Source organism: Lontra canadensis, unplaced genomic scaffold (genome assembly GCF_010015895.1).
Source record: "Lontra canadensis isolate GAN:19392208 unplaced genomic scaffold, GSC_riverotter_1.0 scaffold97, whole genome shotgun sequence".
Lineage (NCBI taxonomy): Eukaryota > Metazoa > Chordata > Mammalia > Carnivora > Mustelidae > Lontra > Lontra canadensis.
The window spans coordinates 5,550,290-5,569,640 of NW_022631091.1; the positions used below are offsets into that span (position 1 = coordinate 5,550,290).

Genomic DNA, 19,351 nt, shown 5'->3' on the forward strand with positions numbered 1-19,351 from the left:
AAAGTAGAAGGGTGTACATTCCTGTGGGGGGAGGGGAGGGACTGAAGGAAGGGGACATGGAGAGTTATTGCTTATGGGTACAGAGCTTACGTTTTGCAAAATAAAAAATGTTTTCTGGAAGGTCAGTTGTGATGGTTGCCAAAAGTGTGGATGTTAAAGCCATTGAATTGTACAGTTAAAAATGGTTAAGATGACAAAGTTTGTGTGTGTTTTGCCATAATTTTTGAAGTATCTCCCCCAAAGAATGACATCACTGGTCCAGAGTATAAAACACCTGTCGGTCCATGTGCAAGAAAGAAGCTAACCAAGCTTATAGACTTCTTTCTCCAAGGTACTGAAACAAGGATGGTTGTCTTAGAGGCACAGCGGGGTGAATTCACACCAGTGTGCTTTCTCACAGGCCTGCTTCTGACATGGGATCTGACATGTTCCCTCTAGCTGGTATTAGCTCCCTCCACCTGGTATTAGCTCCCTCCCGTCTCAATCCTGAAAGCAGGTCTGGTATCTGTGTTGCTGCCTTCACTCCCTTCTCCAGGCCAGGGGTGAGATCCCACACCCATGACCTTCCATCCTGACTCCCATGTTGATTTTCATGAACTTTTATTTGAAATTTGGGACATTCTTTCTTCTTTCCCTTTCCCTTCTAGAGTAAGACATTCTTTCTTCTTTCCCCTTCCCTTCTAGACTAGACTAAGTTTTTTCCTTGCTCTTCCCATCACACTAGAGCCCTGACCATGGAAAGCCTCTGGCCAGTTCTCTCTTCCTTGGAGCTGGACCATGCCATGCAGTTGGGAGTGTTACTTCTATGATAAAAGGCCTCCTTGGAACCAGAACCCACCAAGAGTCTGACTGCAGACACTGGAGTATGGCTCCCAGCTCTTCAGCCCTACTCCTCCAAGATGGAAAGGGAGATCCTTCAGTGGCTGCGGAATCAAATCCCTGCAAGGCACTGCCCTCAGCTAGGAGATACCCTTCCCCCAAGAGCTCCTCCCCTTCTGGGTGGTGCCAGCGATGGGGTAGAAGGACCTGGTCCCTGGATTGGTGAGGCCTTTGCTGTAGATACGTATGTGCACAATGCTCCTTCTGTGCAATCTCCCCCCTCACTCCCCGTGAGGGTGGACACCGAGCACGCCTATGAAAACCCCTCAAAAGTGGTTCTTCCCTTGAGAATCCCAATTCCAAGCAGCCAAACCCAGAAGTCCCACCATATAGCTGAGCCCCAGCACCCTCAGCTGTGTTGGATCCATGGAGGTCACGACCACTGTGTATCTCTAAAGAAGCAAGTGCACTTTCTAGACCTGGCCGGGAGAAGTGAGGATCACACCTCCCACTCAAATTGACCCTTCAACCCCTTTCATGTTTCTAATAACCATCACTCCTTCCCCACCTCTGCAAAAAAAAAAAAAAAAAAAAAAAATCAACTCTGAGGACAGTGAGGACATAGAGCCTGGAGGTCCCACTCTTGCGCTTCTCTGGACCTCCTTACAGGAGCGACTTCCTACAAAGAAGGGTTTCGCACTTCCTGGTAGGAGTTCTTTTAGGGCATAAAACTTCTTTCCTCTGGCTATATTCCTCCTCACCTTCCCCGTGACTGGTCATACCAGCAAAAGATGATAGAGAGAAATTTCAAAACTGAGAAGGGAAATTACGACAAGAAGCATTTCAAACAAACTATATTCTACCACATTCACATACATATATATGCATGATCTCATAATTATATACTGCTGACAGGTAGATAAAAGATAGACTGATTGAGGGGTGCCTGGGTGGCTCAGGGGGTTAAAGCCTCTGCCTTCGGCTCAGGTCATGATCCCAGGGTCCTGGGATCGAGCCCTGCATCGGGCTCTCTGCTCAGCAGGGAGCCTGCTTCCCTTTCTCTCTCTGCCTGCCTCTCTGCCTACCTGTGATCTCTGTCTGTCAAATAAATAAATAAAATCTTTAAAAAAAAAATAGACTGATTGACAAATAAATAATAGAACAAATAGATGATGTCAATGACAGGCAGCTGTCAATAAATAAATAGATATTCAATAAATAGATATTCAAATTACAGACAGGGATGCCTGAGGGGCTCCATCGGTTAAGTGTCTGCCTTCGGCTCAGGTCATGATCTCAGGGTCCTGGGATTGAGCCCTGTGTCTGGCTCCCTGCTCAGCGGGGAACCTGCTTCTCCCTCTCTCTGCCCCTCCCCCGTGCTCTCTCTCCCCCAGATAAAATCTTTAAATAAATAAATAAAGGATAGTCTAAATTAATGAAAACCATGAATCATATACCATGTTTTCTAAATATACAGTTATTACTTTCAAGCACGCATAATCAAAGGAACTAGAAGCTGGAAAAGCACTATGGAGCCAGAGTGTTTCCATGATGCCTCACAGAGCAGAATTTATTTATAACATCCCCATTAAAATGTTTCAATGTAAATAGATATTGCCAATGCATTTGAAAACACCTTACTCTTTCATGTAAGGAAACTTAATTAAGTTTATTTAAGACGCTTCATATTTAAGATGCTTCATAAGGTGTTTCTTCCATAACAATGCAGACCATCCTCATAGCAAGCATTATAGCATGCTCACTGTGTGCGGGCAGTGAGCCAAACTGTCACACAGTATTTCCTCATTTAATCTCACAGCTACGAGGTAGACAAAATCTTATCTGCGCTAACAGATGATGACCCTGAAGCAGAGGTCACAGAGTGAAAGTGAAATAGATTCAGAGGAGCACAGAGGGTTTCCAGGGCAGTGAAATGACTTTGTAAAATATTGTAACGATGGGGAGACGCCATCACACACCATCCAGACAGCCCCGCACTCGAACCTTCTTGCAAACTTTGGCCTTGGGGGACTGTAACATGTCGATGTCTGTTCATCAACTGTAACAAGTGTACCACTCTGGAGGGAGACAGTGATAGTCAGGGAGGACGAACATGTGGGGGGCCGGGGACTATTTGGGAAATCTTGGTGCTTTCTGCTCAATTTTCTATGGTCCTAAAACTGTTCTAAAAATAAAAGGGAAAAAATCTGCTGAGACTTCAGGTGGCATTGCACTGACTAGCAAAACCAGTTTGGAAAATGAACACCATAATTGTATTGAGTCTTCTTGTCCATGAATATAGTACATCTCTCTATTAATGTAAGTCTTCTTTAATCTTTCAGCAGTGTTTTTTTCCCAGCAGTAGTTTATAGTTTTCAGCATACAAACCTTGCACACGTTTTGTTAGATTTATCCCCATGTGTTACAGTCTTTGCATGCCATTGCATATAGCTTTAATTTCAATTTCCAATTCTTATTGGTAATACCCTCACAGCAGCTAACCTTTAGCTACCCCACAGACAGGGTCCCTCCAGGGTCCTGAGGATTGGAAGGAGCATGGGGCTCCTCCCAGTGGCTTAGGCCTTTGCATCCTGTGAGAGAAGTGCTAGGAGCTGAGTTCAAGTCTCCCACAAGTCATGCCCTGGCCCCGATCTTTCTCACATACCTCCAAGGAAGGCCCATGGAGAGGACATGCAAGAGAGTGTGGGCTCCCATATGCCTGGGCCCCCGAGATTCTCAACTGTACAGAAGCCCACACTTAGTTGTTTTGTTTTTACCCACTTCCATGGCCCAGTCCTCTACCTGTTCTCAGCCACGGGTGGAAGAGATCATGTCCCAGCCCTCCCCAAGGGGCTTGTCATCCTTCAGGATAAAGATCACTGGTTGCCTTTCTCTCTGATGGGTTCAAAGAAAGTTACAACTTTGTAGCTCATCTGACTTTTTCTAACTCCCAAGAACATTCTGTTCGTGTTTTTCTGCATCGTAAGCAGAACCAGAGCCCCAAAGTCTTCTGTTGATGCTGTTTCTTTGCTTGCTTGCTTTGAACCAGTAACTTACCCGAGATTTTTCTCCCTTCAGAAGTGAGTAAAGTTTTCACGTGAGAAAAAACAATCAAGAAGCAGAATTTGCCCTAATTCACAATTAACTTAAGACCTCTTTTTAACTCCTTTCAAGGCACACAGAAATTACGTTGACTCTGTTCATGATCATGTACTCATTGACCAAGACTCTAGGTCACAAGCCCCAAATCCCCGTGCGGTAAAGAAGGCGTGTCTGAGTCAGGAACCGAGCACTCCAGGGTTTAAAAGCTTCATAGCAAAAGCTCAGCAGCTAGTGCTCTTTGTTTAAATTAATAGCTAGACATTAATGCCTTGCCCAACAGGGTAAGATTCAGCTGTAATTGATTTTTTTTCCATGGAAGTAAAATAACATGCACAGAAGGGTAGGTAGCCCTTAAAAACTGACATGCTTTTGACCTTCCTGATCTAATGGCTTGGGGGAAGGCAGAATGGGCTTTGTGCTTATGCAGGAAAATGCTAAGTTCAAGAAAAAAATATTTAACAATGAAATGTGTGATTCATATACTTTACCTAAAAATGCGTAAGCAAAAAATACTAATAAAAAGTAATCTACAAAAACATGACCTATTCCACCTGCCACAACCTCCAATTGCCCTGAGAAATGTGTTTTATGGTTGGTTTCTTCAGATCAGGACCCAGTCTGGACATATACATTACGTTTTACTCTGTCTCTTTCATCCCTGTGATATGCAGTAGTCCTTCCCCTTCAGACTCCTGCAGAGACCAGACCAGCTGTCCTACTGACACCCCCACTGGAATAATAGCCCCCAGAGAGCTCCACGTAGGGAGCTCTGGACCCTGTGACAGGGTTACCTTCCATGCTGAAGTTAAGGACCTTGAGATGGGGAGACTATCCTGAGTTATACAGATGGGTTTGATGTCATCAAAGGGTCCTTCCGGGGGGAGGCAGGAGGGTCAGAGTCAGCAGATGGGAAGGCAGAAGTGGAGGGCGGGGTGAGCCGAGGCACTCAGGCCCCTCTGGAGGCTGGAAAAAGCAAGGAAGCGGATTCTGGAATGGAACGCAGCCCTGCCAGCACCTAGAAGAGCACTTCCGGCCTCTGGAACTCTAGGTCTGTGATGCTTCGAACCATTACCTGTACCGTCATTTGTTACTGCAACGATGGGAAGCAATCCAACCACTGCGCGGGCCCCGAGAGCCGGGTCACAGTGCTCGTCACCTTGTTCCTTTCTTTGGGTTTTCCCTGTGAACTTCACAGCTTTGTTGAATGTAACTTTCTGCACCATCCTGATGAACCTATCACGATGCGCCCTGAACTGTAATTACCAGTTCTTCTATCCAACAGAGGCTGTGTACCCAGGGGACACGGGTCCTTCATCACTACGTCTCCCGACCTGCCCTTTGCAGGACAGCTGCTAAGAAATCCTGCGGAGATAAGGGAATAAATACTTACTCTTCACAGAGCCACCTTTAAGGAAGGTAAAAGGAGAGGGAATGAGGAGGAATGGGGAAATGTGCCACATCTGGGGGCTTAGCTACTTTCTATTTTCTAGACGAAAAACAAAATGGACTTGCTTCTCGCCTTATAATGGGGACATTCAAGGAGCTCAGTTTGCCAACATAAAAACGCCTGCAATCACAAGCGTCCTCATCAGAGGGAGGCAGAGGCTCACACATGGAGAGGGATGCAAGGACCCAAGCCGGAGTCAGAGCTGAGACGAGAGGCCACGCTGTCAGCTTTGCAGGCAGACAGGGCCTGCAGCCCCGGAGGCCGACAGAGATAAGAAAGCAGGATCTCCCCTGGAGTTCACACAAGGAACGCAGGCCTGCCGACACCCGAGCTGAGCCCAGTGACCACGGAGACTGGGTATCTGCTCTCCTGAACCGTCAGATCCTACCTCATGCAGCTTAAAGATGGAAATAACGAAAACAGAAAGGGACAAATGTCTACCTTCCCAATAGGTCATGAGATGCATTATTGAATAAAATTGGTATTTTCCATACATACAGCAAAATCTTTGTGACGGAATAAGGACTAGACACTAGCAACAAGACAAATCGATGACTGAGTGCCAGGCGCTCAGAGAAAATACGGATTTGGAAGTCACTGACGTGGTTTTCAAAGACTGCCCGGTCTACCACATTGCTTCTAGAAAAGACTTCTCTAAACGTTCTTGCCCTCATTCTGAGGGTTTCCCACTGTTGGGGTTTAAGGTGTGGCTCAAGGACTGGAAGCACCACTCCCCTGGGGAAAAGAATTTTTTTCCTTTAGAAATGCAGAAATACAACATTCAGAAATGCAGGTTAGAAATGCAGAGTCTCGGGCCTCCGAGACCTGCGGGGCGGGAACTGCAGCTACAGCAGAGCTCCAGGTGAGTGTCAGACTCCTGAGCAAGCCTCCGCCCTCCCTGCCCTCCCGCAGAGCTGAGCCCAGCTGGGGCGGCCCAGACCCAAGGAACAGAAAGCGGCACAGCATGGCACAGGCCAGGGCCAGGCAAAGCCTGGGTTCTGGATCGACCTCTACGTGCGCTACGACAGCCCGAGAGCAATACAGACGTACAGACTCAGGCCCTCAGGTCTGTCAGCCGCGCTCCTGATGCCCGCCACCACGTCTCCCAGTTCTCCGTTGTGAGCTCGCCGGCTTTTCACAAAAACAGGGGAGAGCTGCCCTTCTCACCACTAAGGACAGAGCACGGCCTCACCTTATTTGAAAAGAAAGCAGCATACGCCCACTCCTTACTGTCTTGTTAAAGTGGTCCTCAAGCTCGAGCCCCCAGCGCAGACTTCTGGTCACGGAGAGCGCCCCATGCTCTGGGAAGCAGCGGCCGGAGGCCCATCGGGTGTCAGGAGGGGGCAGAAGACGTGGTTTTCAGGGGCTACAGGAAGGTAAGATGAAAGCCCAAGAAAGGAGCCTAACCGCACAGCAAGAAAATGTAAAAATTTAAAATTTCTGAGCCTGTGGCTCTTTCAACACGTGTCATCCCCACAATGCTGGCCGCCCCTGTCCCCCCCAACCCCCAGGGCACACCTCAGTGAAGTCAGGAGAGGACCCGGGATGAGGGCCTCCAGCTGAGAGTAGGTGGGAGTGTCTGCAGCACTTGCCATGACCCTGTGAGCACGCGCTAAGAGGGACAGGGCCTGACCGAGGGGGACGGTTGTGCTGGCAGAGGAAGGGTGTCTGAGACAAAATCACCCCCAGAACGTTCTCTCATCCCAAACTAGGCTCCCCCACCACTGGGAGCTTGGGGTCGCCCACCGTCAGAGGGAGACCCACATACTGCTCGGCAGGTATGGAAGAAGAGGTTCCTACAAACCTAGTCCGCACACACTCGTGGGTGTTAGTTCACGCCCTAAAAAGCAGGGTCCGTGGCAAAGACTTTGGGCCCCAGACCCGCAAAACCAAGAAAACTGAGTTTCTCAAACACAGTATTTGTTATAGGTTGTACTCTGCCCTCAGAAGTCCTAAACCCTGGGACCTCAGAACATGACCTTATTTGAAGAGGGTCACTGTAGATATAACTCGTTAAGAATAAGTCATCAGGTTGGGTGGGCTCTAATGCAGTGTGACAGTCCTTGTATGAAGACACAGGGAGAAGTTCCCTCCAGGACGGAGCAGGGACCGGCCACATGGGCGCAACCCGGGGACACGGAGGTGGCCAGCAACACCAGGCTGGGGCGGCTCCTGGAGTGGGTTCTCCCTCTCCACCCAGAAGGAAGCAACAGCTGGCACCTCCAGGTCAGGCGTCCAGCCTCCAAGACCATGGGCATCAGCGTCTGCTGCCCAAGCCCCATCCGTGGGACTGGAAAGGGGCACCGGAGGCCATTCCTGGAGAGCCGACACCTGCCAGCAGCACGTGCACCCACCGCTCACCTGGGCTGGCCTCCCGGAGCCCACTTTGCTCATGCGAGCTCCAAGGGAGGGTCCCGCTTGGAGGTCCCCGCAGCTTCCTAAAAAACCCAGAGTGACCCCAGAGACCTGAGCCCTGTGCCCCTGGCCCTGGACACTGTCTTCTCCACCCTGGGCTCCCGCGCTCATGGGGCCGCCGCACCCACCCATGGCTGGACGGTCTTCCCCAGGACAGCTGGTCTGTCCCTGCATTCAGGTCCCAACCCAAGCGCCGCCCACTGAGAGCGGACGCCTCTACCCACCGCTCTGCTGACACGGCCTCGCTCTCCAGCCCCACTGCTCTCCCCGCACCACTGGCCGCTGCATGGAATGGCATCATTTGGTTGCTTATTTGCAAGATCGCTAAGATAGAAGGTCCCAGGCACGGAGACTTTTGTCTCTTATCTGAGTCACTGAGTCCCCGGAGCCTGGCACAGTGCCAGGCACACGACGCTCACTCCGCATTTGCTGGAAGAATTGAGGAGGAGGGAGGGGGAGGGGGGGGGGGGGGGAGGGGAGGGCTGGCTCCACAAGGCATGCGCCGGGGCCTCTGATCCCCACGCCCCCGGAGACCTTCGTCATTTTGAGAAGAAGCTAGAAATCGCGCTCTGGTATTTATCCTGTTACTCTAGAAACAGGCGTTTATGTGTCTGGATCCTCAAAGATTATGATTTCCTGAAGAACGGGAGGTTGTGCTTATGTTTCTGCCTAAAATAGACAGGAGATGCTGCCCCAACCACGTCTTCATGGAGACGTCGAGTTCTTTGCCTATCAGTTGCACCCACCGTTTGGGTTTGCTCCCCTCGTTCTTGGGCAGGTGGGAATCGGGGTCGGGCCGGGGAGCCGAGCCCCCCGGGAAGCCGGGCCAGGGCACACGGACGGCAGGGATGCTGTCGACGCCCGGCCGCGGCGGACTCAACATGCATTTGGCACCGAGGGGTGTTTTCGTACTACATCTTGGAGAAAAATATGTCTTAATGATTCCCTAGAGAGGTTTATGACTCACAGAAACTGCAAAGTCTATGTCTCCACACCCAGCTCCCAGCTGCCTCGATGCTACAAGAGGATGGTTCTGTTGTTTTACTCTTTATTACCTCAAAATATCTGCACGGTCATATACTACCCAACTGTCTACCCGACACTCTGGATTTTACCCGCACACAGAGCGTGACTGTGCAGGACACAGGTGTCCTGTCTCACCATAATGACTCAAATTATCCATTTGAGATTAACAGACTATAAGGAACTTCTGCAATTCTTGGGTTTTCTGGTACCCATGGAAACCAAGTCTGTATATTCTGACTTGAACGAGCAGGAGAGAATTTTGAAAAGAGGGAAGGAGAGAGAGCCCAGTGCAGCAGCGTAGAGCCCGTGAGTTCCCGACAGCCCTGAGAAGAGCAGATGTGGCCGCAGGGACGCTGCCCAAGGCTCCTGTTGCGCAGGGAGGCCCCTGTCACCTGCTTTAGTCCCAGCAGAGAAGACAGGCCGCCCCGTCTGACCCAGGCCCTGATAAAGCCACCAGCCCCCGTCAGCGATGCCGGGGGTCAGTGATTCCAGGAAGAGACGCACAGTGGCGTGAATCACTTCAGCCTGAAAGGCCCTTCTCTGCTGGTTCCGCGTTACACGGAGCAAATCGCAGCGTTTTGGACGCTTCGGTTTCACCACCTGAAACACCGAGGGCGGGTCATGGACACGCTCCCCCGCGCCCCCACGCGCCCCCCACGCTCCCTCTCATCTGTGGCTTCGCAAGGACAGAAGGGGACCGAGATCAGATTCGTGTTCAAGGGCAGTGTCCTTACTCTGTCGGGTCACTGGGTTTCCTCTCTGGCGGGACTGGTGCGCCGTCCTTCCCTGGGGGCTCAAACACAGGAGGCCCTAGAAGACACCCCAGACTTGACCTCAGGGCTGTACCCGCCCCAGCGCTCTGGGTGGACGTACCGCTGTACGAGGTGCTCACCTCCCAGCTCACCAGCCGCCTGGACATGGGTTGTGGCTGGCCGTGATGGGACGGGGCAGCCCCCCCGGTCCGGGAGGAACAGCATCTCTTTGATGTCACTGCGCTGGTGGGCGGCCCAGGCCACCTCCGCGGCCCTCCTTTCCCCAGCAGCTGCCACAAGGCCCGCACAGGCCGCTCACGGGTTCACACCAGCTGCAGCCCGGACACAGAGCCACGCGGGTGATGTCCTCCGCTTGCCCAAATGTGGGACCGCGCTGCCCCAGATGGGGACCGTGAGACAGCAGGGTGGGTCCCCGGTGGGCGCCCAGGGCTCCGAGAACGTTCCCGTCAGCGCTGACCGAGCAGTCCCTCTGTCGTCGCAGAGAAACACCCGCAGAATCGTGCTCGCGGCCGACTTTGTCCCAGAAGCAGAAAGAGGAGGCCATGTCCTCCCACAACCCCCCCCGCCGACCCCACGGTGGGTCCAAACACAGCTAAGGTTTTTGCCGGCTCCGCCACACGACCCTCTCCTCCACATACGTTCCGGTCACAGCACCTTCGCCAGAGCCTCTGGAAGGCCTGAAAGCCTGGGTTCTGCTGGACAGAAGAACAGGGAGAAACAGGAATGCACATGGGCCGGCGGGGAAGAGGGGACGTGGGTGACCCCAGCTTCGGGAGACGTGACGAGCGCCCGACAGGCAGGAGGAGAAGGAGCAGGGCTCGGAAGCCCCTCCCTCTCTGATCCCAACTGCGAACTGTCGCTGTAAACCTAATTGCTTCGCTCTTAATGGCTTTATGAGTTCTGAGACTTCATTATTCTTCTTGTCTCATTTCTATGCAGCCGGTTTGGATTGCTGCTTCTGTCTTCTTTTAAAGGAACAATGAACTGTGTCTGGAGCCCGTGCGAGACGGGGAGGAGAGGATATGCTGGAAAGTGCGGGTGATGGGTGATGGGGTGCCTCAGCCCAGACCCAGGTGACGACCCCTGGGACCTGACTCTAGCCCAGAGGGTTCTGACAACATCTGGGAAGTGCCGCGCTCTCCTTCACGCGGGACGGGTCTCCAGGTCCCCCAAGGCTCTTCCCCGGTCTTGCTCCAGTCTCTGTCCGAGGAGACAAATAAAGGGGTTCAAGACGCAGCTGCTCAGAAGTCGGGCTGCTGGTCACTGAGGGAGGCCACGCTGATGGGTGCTCAGAAGCCACAGGATACTGTGCCCCCAGCATCTGCCCACCTGAGCCCTGAGAAGGAGCCAGGGGCCCTGCAGCAGGAACGACATCCTCAAGCATCCTCAGATGGACGGCGGGAGGGCGGCGGGAGCTGTCTTCCCTGCACGGTACCTGCCCACCCCCCCAGCTCTCAGCCTGTGTAGCTGACCTCTGACCTCAGCAAGTGCGGCCCCCACACTCTGTCCTGCCTTACCGATGTCAGGATCTCCACTGTCAAAACCTGGAGTAGAAGCTTAGGGGGGACAGGGAGACACCCCAGCCGTCTTGAGGAAATAAGAGCGAAACCATGCAGATGTGGGATGAAGTTTTGGGACCTGGTTTCCAGAGTGGACCAGAGCGTGGGGCTTGTTAAGAAACAGAGTCCTGACGTCGCAGCACTTTCAAAATGTACCCACCGAACGCCAGGACTTTTCACGGTCGTTCTGTGAAATTGGGAACTTGTCTGAAACACCCATGTCAACGACACAGAGGCAGGGACACGGTGTCAGGGGCTGAGCGGCCTGGCGGCCCCATCAGAAAAAACCCCTCCAGCTGCCTCCCCACTCCACACCACGGCCCCCAGAGAGCAGGGACAGGCTTCTGGTCGGTGCGGAGCCTCCCACACACCCACGAGTCACCTCTCCGCTCCCGGATCTCCCTTCCACGACTGGGAGTCCCTCCCCGTAACCCCGAGGAAGCTGAAGAAATGCTTCCTGACGCTTTCTGTTGAAGGTGTTCTTTGTTTGGAGTTTGTGGTTTTTTCCAGACTGTCCGGGGGTCTCACCTGCTGTGTGTCAAGTGAAATTTGACCAAGAGCCGCCCTTCTGGACTCGGGACACAAACACTCCACCCCAATCCCGACACCCCGGGGCAGGGGGGCCTTTCTCTCTGTGGCTGTGGGGAAGAGGCACGTGGCGCCAACTTCCTGTCTCACTCGCCATCTTTTGTTCCTCCACAGACAGAGCCGTGATGTGAAATACGACCGATGAGAACCACACATTGAGATATTTTTACAGAGATGTCCCAAGTGTGTCCTCTGCTATAATATACATCCCTGTGGGGCGCCTGGGTGGCTCAGTGGGTTAAAGCCTCTTGTTTCGACTCAGGTCATGATCTCAGGGTCCTGGAATCGAGCCCCTCGTCAGGCTCTCTGCTCAGCGGGGAGCCTGCTTCCTCCTCTCTCTCTGCCTGCCTCTCTGCCTACTTGTGATCTCTGTCTGTCAAATAAATAAATAAACAAATCTTAAAAAAAAAATACATCCCTGTGAAGAAGGGGCCCCACAAAGTAGCCTCAGCAGAGCAACAAGGCTGCAACGGCTCCCGCACCCTCTCCCACGTCCTCTCCCACGTGCCTCCAGGACACACCCACTCTCTTCGTCGCCCTTCCGTGCCGGGCACCATGTTCTGCCCACAGGTCATCAATGAATATGCCTGATCCAGTAAATGAATGAACCGTGTTGATTTGAATGACTTTTCCTAAATAGGATTTTTCAACATCACACAGGTCAGATTGGCCAAACATGTGAAACTTCTCTGTTCTTGCTTCCCTCTCGTGTCAGAGCCACAATCCTTCAGGAGGCCCCGCGGCTCCACTCTGAAGGCCAACGAGGACGTACAAGGAGGCGTGCGCTACCCCCCGACCCGCAGGTGGTCGTGCAAACACGGGGCTGCTGGGGCTGCACCTGCAGGCAGCCTCCAGCATTGTCTATCACAGGAGCGGCCTGTAGCCCTGTCATTTCTCAGGAAGCCCCCAACACCACAAACCTGTTACGTATCCCCAGTACATCCTGCAAAAATACTCCTAAAATATGTTTGGAACTTTCTTCCTTTATTTATTAAAAGTCAAAGTTAAGTTGATTTTCTACCATCAGGAAATAGTAATAATTCACTGTGTCTCACCTCCTGTTATCAAAAATAATTTTAAAGACGTCGAATTATTTTACTGTGACAAACCAGCATCTGCATTTCCATCCAATAAGACACCTTGAGACTAGGAGATCTCTGGAAATAAATACTGTTAACGAATTAAAAGATTCTATGTTAGGGGCGCCTGGGTGGCTAAGTCAGTTTAGTCTGCCTTCAGCTCAGGTCATGATCCCAGGGTCCTGGGATCGAGCCCCGCATTGGGCTCTCTGCTCAGCAGTGAGTCTGCTTCTCCCTCTGCCCCTTCCCCTGTCTGTGCTCACAGACCTCTCTCTCTCAGATAAACAAACAACCTTTTTAAAAAAGAGATTCCCTGTTAATTGCACAAGCACTTCTGTGCATGCCCCATTGCAGTCTCGGCCCTCAGGCTGGCCTTCCCGCAGGCAGGGTCGGCACGGCTACACGAGCCCCGTGCCGAGAGCTGGCCTCCTGAACTGGGCTGCTCACCACCCATGTTAACCTGCCTGCAAGAAGCACACCGGAGGTTTCTGGCCGTAGAATTCCCACAAGGGCCTAGCGGAGCGTAAATACAAGTGGCAGGTCAGGCGTGGCTTGGCTTCTCTGAGACCCTGGGCGTGTGGACCTCGGCCCTTTGCGGGAGGGCACTCTGCCCTTAGCCACTCCCGCTCCTGGGAGGCCGTGCGGCTGTCAGTCTGCCCGCTCAGGGAAGTAAGTCTCCGGCTCCTACGTCCGTTTGCCCTTTGACCTCTGTGGAATTGGCACAAACAGGGCTAGACCTACTCTCCCAGGGGATACACAGTGGACACGAGGCCAAACGTCCTGTCCAAGATGCTGGGAGCCCCTTGCAGAGCCAGGAGCAGAGCCGGGCTGCCCCCGGCAGAGCAGTGACAACCGCGTGGAGTGGAAAGGCCGCCAGCAAAGACGAGGCAGCTCGGTGCCCTTTCCCTGCATTTCACCAACATGTCATCCTGGGACCGATCAGTCGTAAGATCCAGAGGCACCGGCTGAAACTGCAGATCGGCCGGCATGAAAGACAGTTTCTAGCACCGACAGGCCGTCTGTAAAGCCAGCCGTGTGCACCGACCCGCCCCCACCCAGCAGTTCTGAGCGGGCAACAGACGCGCACATCTCACAACTTTCATGCTTCAACGGGTGCATCGCTGAGCACCTTGGGAAATGAAAGCCTCTTAATTGTGCTGTCAACCTTCCCCAGCAACAGGCCCCTCTTCACAAGCAGCCGGAATGCGGCGGCTCCAACAGAAGCCCTTGCCTTTGGCTGTGGTTCAGCATTGGAAGGAAGCGCTTTCCTATCCCAGGCCCCTCAGAGCAGGCATGCTGCCCCCAGGCCCCATGGAGACCAGGCTGACACCGGCAGCGGCAGCGGATGCCCTGGGCTCTTTCCCATTCCACACCCCCACAAGGCCTCCTCCCCACAGTCCGATCTCTCCTCCGAGTCTCCCCTCCTGACCTGATCCCGCAGAGGGGCCGCTCCCCCACTCTGCTGGCGGTGCCCCGAGAGCACAGCCCCGCCCATGTTCAGAGGCTGTGGCGCCAACCTTCCAGCAGGTGAAACCGTGAATCCCTTCCATTCCCGCTGCTTATTCCACACGCCTGGGTTTACTGGTGATGACAGGTCCTCTCCCTCTGGAAAACCCAAGCCCAGAGACTATGCCTTTGACCTCGGGGCGTGATTCTGCTTCCTATGTTTCGTGTACTCCTTTGGAGGGAAACGTCCTGGCCAGCATATGCCCCCAGCGTACACGTGTGCGTGTGTGTGTGTGTAGGTGTGTGTTCGCACACATACATTTCACTAAAACAACCGCTCGCAAGCTGTTAATCTCAAAGTTCTGGTCCTCCCACCACCCGCCTTCCTCTCCAAAGAACCAGGCTCCCATGAAACGTGTATAATTACTTGTTGCGCGGTCTCTTCGACGGTGGGCTCCGGGTCCGGGTGCAGATCCTCCTCGGCGGTCTGACAACAAAGACACACGGAGCAGCGTTAGTGCGGCAACAGTCGCGTAAAACAGGCATACAGGTAGTATGTACCTAGTACCTAGGCCCTGTCCGCGTCGCAGAACAGGGTGTCCGCGCCAAGACCCCCGCCCACCTGCGCCTACTCGAAACCCTGTGAAGCTTCACGCAGGAAATGGATCTTTCTGCAACAGGCGGGGAATGAAGCCCTGACTGTTTGCCTCCACAGCTGGGAATTGCTCCATCAGCCGAGCGTGGATAACTCAGGCCACCAGCGCAAGGAGAGGCAGGTGCTTACATAACTCCCTACCCGCAAGGTGGGGGCTGTGCATTTGCGTGGGGCTCAAAGACTGACAGACAGAAACGGAGAAGTGACAGAGGGAAGGCGTTTGTAACCATTCTTGTTTGAATGGAATAAAATCAGAGTCTCCGCTGATGCTCAAAGAATGACTTAACTCAGACAGAGTCAAGTTCCTGGCCCATAAACACGTAAAGGAGAGGGTTTCCGGAGGACAAGGCTTCACCAGGAGGGTCTGGGTCTGAGTCTCGCTCACTGAATCATGGCTTAAAACAGACTGCTTAACCCGGGCCTCAGAGTCCACAGAGCGGCGTCGACCATCGAGGGATGCAGAGAGCTCGGGGAAGGAGAGCCAGCCGGCGGGCAACCCGGGCACCGCAGCCGCCACACGCCCCAGGCCCCTGGCTTCCAGGCAGTCTGCTCATCTAGAGGCCGTAAGATAACCAGCAGCCGACAAGCCAGACCGTAGATGCCAGGGAGTCCTATCTGATTCGCAATACTGAAAAACAGGGGCTTTTCCTTTCTTTAATGCATGATGACATCCCAGAAAGGAAGGTCATGCTTATTCCTTTAAAAGAACACAAAAAGGACATAAATGGGTCAGCTAGCTCCCGTGGGCGGGTTTCTGCTCTCACCTTACTCATCCTGTCTTCCGTTTTCTCACCTTCCTGCCCCCCCCAACGCATGTCCCTGGCCGCAGTAAGTCTGCTGAAAGCAGCGACTGAGAGCCCCGCTAAAACATCATGAGTGGCTTCTTCCTTAGGCCAGACTCTTCAGGAATTTTATGGAGGTTTTTGATCAGCATACGTCTCCCTGTCAACACACCTCATTCATTGGTCAGATATACCGAAATACTTCAAAACAGTTCATAAAACCGCAAATGCTCTCCCTCGACAGTCAAATGAGTTTCCCCCGTCTACGTGCGAAGGCAAAGCTGGTTTGTGTAAAGAGAGCCGCGTCTCTGGCCCACAAGCCTCCAACCCAACCCGGGCCAGTCTGAGAAAACAAGGCAAGGGGAGAGCGCCCTGGCTTAGAACAAATGCAGAACCCCGGAGTGCTGGTCGCTAAAACAGTCATCGGTCCTGTCAAATTTGTGCAAAAGCGAGACACAGAATCCCCAGCGCGCAGCATAGCAGCTTCTCTCGTAGGAAGGGCCTGTGAAGCTTCTCACGCAAGGGTTTATGCTATTTAACTTGGAGTTCAGGGGCCAGATGTCTTCCATGTGTTTTGCCCAATGTCTTGATAGGTGAGACATTTTAGTATTGTACAACCTAAAACATGCACAAAACCCGAAAGCAAAACAAGCCTCGGAGTCATGAAGCAAACAGATCTTCCTTCTGTGTGGGTTCAGAGGACCCCCCAGACCCGGAGGACCTCAGGACCAACGCTTCACGTTTAACCGTTCCAGAAAAAGCTCTGGTTTTCCGGGTTCCAAAGCAATAGGACTGGGTGCTCTGTCTCCAGAAAGCATACTGCAGACGGGGTACGGTGCTCAAATGTTCACCCAGGAAGCCCAAAGATAATTTCTTTTGCTTCGGGACCATCTACTTTAACCAATTTTCGTGATTCGTTGTGACATACACATCAGCCTCAAAAACTTTAAAAATGTGCCCTCTAAACGGGGTGGCAAGGCAGTGCTGTCCATGACATGTTTTTTAGGTAACATGATACATACATTGTTGCTCCATTTTCAGTCCATCTCCGAAATACTCACGACACAAGCTGCTCCTTGGAGCTCTGGTCAGTGGCTGTGGAGTTGGAAGCCCTACGAGAAATTCTGCAAAGCCCCTTGGCTTCCTCCCTGCTGTCCTCTTTTCCGGACCTGCAGCCAAATCCTTCCCCACCTCGTGGGGCCCAGATTTGGGGGGGGGTGTCGTTGGCAGCTAGGTCTCCCCCACAAACATAGTTCAGATTACTAAGAGGGCTTCAGAAAGCTCCAGGAAGTAAGAAAAGAACTTCTGGCTGATCGTTATTAATTCAATTCATTCATTCAGTTTTTTAAAAAACTCAAATCTCTCCAAAAGAAAAAAAAAATGAACCCTGAACTAGCAACCCTTGCAAGAGGCTCTTTTGAAGGCACGGTCTTGGACACCAGGAACGCCATCCTGAGCAAACAGCATAGTCGATGACAGTAAGGAGCTGGGGTGTCACCTCTCTAGGCTTGGGGGCTTGTCATCAGCAGCAAAGACAAGCTGTTCCATCAAAAACCAGGCTGCATATAAACACAAGTAACATTTACATGAAGAACTGAATTTACAGACAGGACGCTGGGATAGGAAATAAGACAAAAATTGAAGCTTGGATTTTGTCAACATTTAGCAAGTTATTGGAATGTGCCATTTGGGAAAGCAGTCTGAGTTGCTAGAGACACAGCAGACGTACGTCTAGTAATTCAGTAGGTAGTCTGATAACGGGCGGGGGTGGTCTCAGAACGCATAACTGCATAACGTGTAAGTCTGAGGAACTTCTTCACGGGAAAATGTATGTTGATCATCTATAATTCAAATTAAGCAAATCAAATCCCATGGATCAGGCTTCCAGAGAGTTCCAGGTCCCTGGAGAAGCATGGAGTTAAACAGTATCACAGGTGACTCCCACCAGCCAGCCCTGGGGAGGGGCCGCCTCAACGACACCTTCATTTCATTATGTTTTCTCTTTATTTGTAACAGCCCCTCTCTACTGGAACACACACTATTAAGACTGCATTATCTTCGTGCCTCCTGTTTCTTAAGAGGTCGTCCCTGGTTTGCCCCTGCTTTCATCCTCAGCTGGAGCCAGTGGCGTTCCTACCATGTAAGGCCACTTGTTGAAGGAAGATCAAACAGACGCAGGTTAGCTGGAGCCCGGGGAGGACTCCCAGATACACACAGAGCTCAGGAAGCCCGAAGTTTGGTTGTAGAGCAACAATTTCTTTCTTCCCGGTGTTGGTTTTCATTCATTTAATTGACCCCACACATCGCTGTGTGCGTGCGTGTGCGCGCGCGGGCACCTACATGCACCAGGCTTGTGTGTACGCGCACACGGGTGCACCCACAGCGCACGCCACAGCAGCTCTGCACACATTACATATTCAAGGGTCTGTCACATGCAAGTCCCCGGTCGATAGGAGCCCCTTCTGCTGCGCACGCCGCGCCTTCGCTGGGCTCCCGCAGAATGCGCTCTCCCCGGGTACTCACCTCTATGTCCATGGGCTCCACCTCGATCTTCTTCCATAGCTCCAGCAACTGGGCAATCGGCATTTTTTAAAACTTCGCTCTCCGTCTGCTCAAGGACTGCGGGTGAGGGCGAGAAGAAGCAGTGGCCGGACAGTGCAGAGAGGCGGTCGGGTCCGCGCCCGGAGCGGGAGGGTCCCGGGGTGGGCGGGGGCCAGGGGGTCTGCGGTGTGGCCGCGGGGCGAGGGGGCTGCGGTCTGGCGGCTGCTGCTGCGCGCAAGCTGGTGCTCCCGGGGCTCCCGCAGCTGCGCTGGGCGGACGAGCGGGCGGAGACCCAGCGGCCAACCTGCCCCTGCAGCCTCCCCGCCGCTTCCCGGCCTCGCCCCGCCCCCTGCCATTGCCACTCCCTCCTTCCCTGCCCCCACTATTTTACCTTAATTGGCTCTAAATGATGGGTGCAAGTTGGGTCTGAGGATGCTGCTGCCATAGCAACCGCATAGCAACCAAGGGCTGGGGAGAGGGGAGGCGAGGAGGGGACCTGCGGCAGACTCTGCCCTTCTCCCTCCTGGAGCGCGCGCGCGCGCACACACACACACACACACATACACACACACAGGCACACACGCAGACTCGCGCCTTCCTTCGCCAACCACTCCCCAAACCGCAGGAGACCCCCGTTCGCCCTACAGGAGGGGGTGAGGTAGGGAGTCAGGTGCAGCGGAGCTGCTTTCCCTGCTTGAAGATCCAAGAGAATCCTGGCGCGGGGACCTGCCGCTGACCCGCCCGCGGAAACGGGGCCTCCCGCCTGCGCGCAGCCGCCCACCCATCCAGGGCGCTGGGCTGCAGGACCGTGGGGCCGGGGTGGGGGGGCAGCAGGAGATGCAGCAGTTGCGCTCCAGCCCCTGCGCCTGGACGCAGGACCCAGCTGGCGCCCCAGGTCACTCTGCCCCAGAGCCTTCCCCTGGGAACGAAAGCGAAGTGGGCTGTTTACACGGGCAATTACATCTCGTGTCCAAGTCCCCCAAGTTTGGGGGAAAATATTAATTCAAACAATGTAGGGTCAGTCGTTTACCAAGTTCTAGGAAGAGTGTTGTGCCCATCTGCCCATTTTCTCATTTAACTTCCATCTAACGTGGATTTAATAATCCATTTTCATAGATG

At 53.1% G+C, this 19,351-nt stretch overlaps 1 protein-coding gene across 1 annotated transcript in view; it reads right to left on the reverse strand.

The window, feature by feature from the left end:
- The window catches only part of RPS6KA2 (ribosomal protein S6 kinase A2), a 304,538-nt gene extending 285,892 nt beyond the window's left edge, over positions 1–18,646 (reverse strand). The window contains exons 1-3 of the mRNA XM_032837181.1: positions 18,624–18,646; positions 18,215–18,310; positions 14,682–14,741 (exon numbers count right to left, since the gene is read on the reverse strand). Coding sequence (XP_032693072.1) covers positions 14,682–14,741; positions 18,215–18,277 — 123 coding nt within the window. The 5' untranslated portion in view covers positions 18,278–18,310; positions 18,624–18,646. The remainder of the gene's footprint in view (positions 1–14,681; positions 14,742–18,214; positions 18,311–18,623) is intronic.
- Between the last annotated feature and the right edge of the window lie 705 nt (positions 18,647–19,351).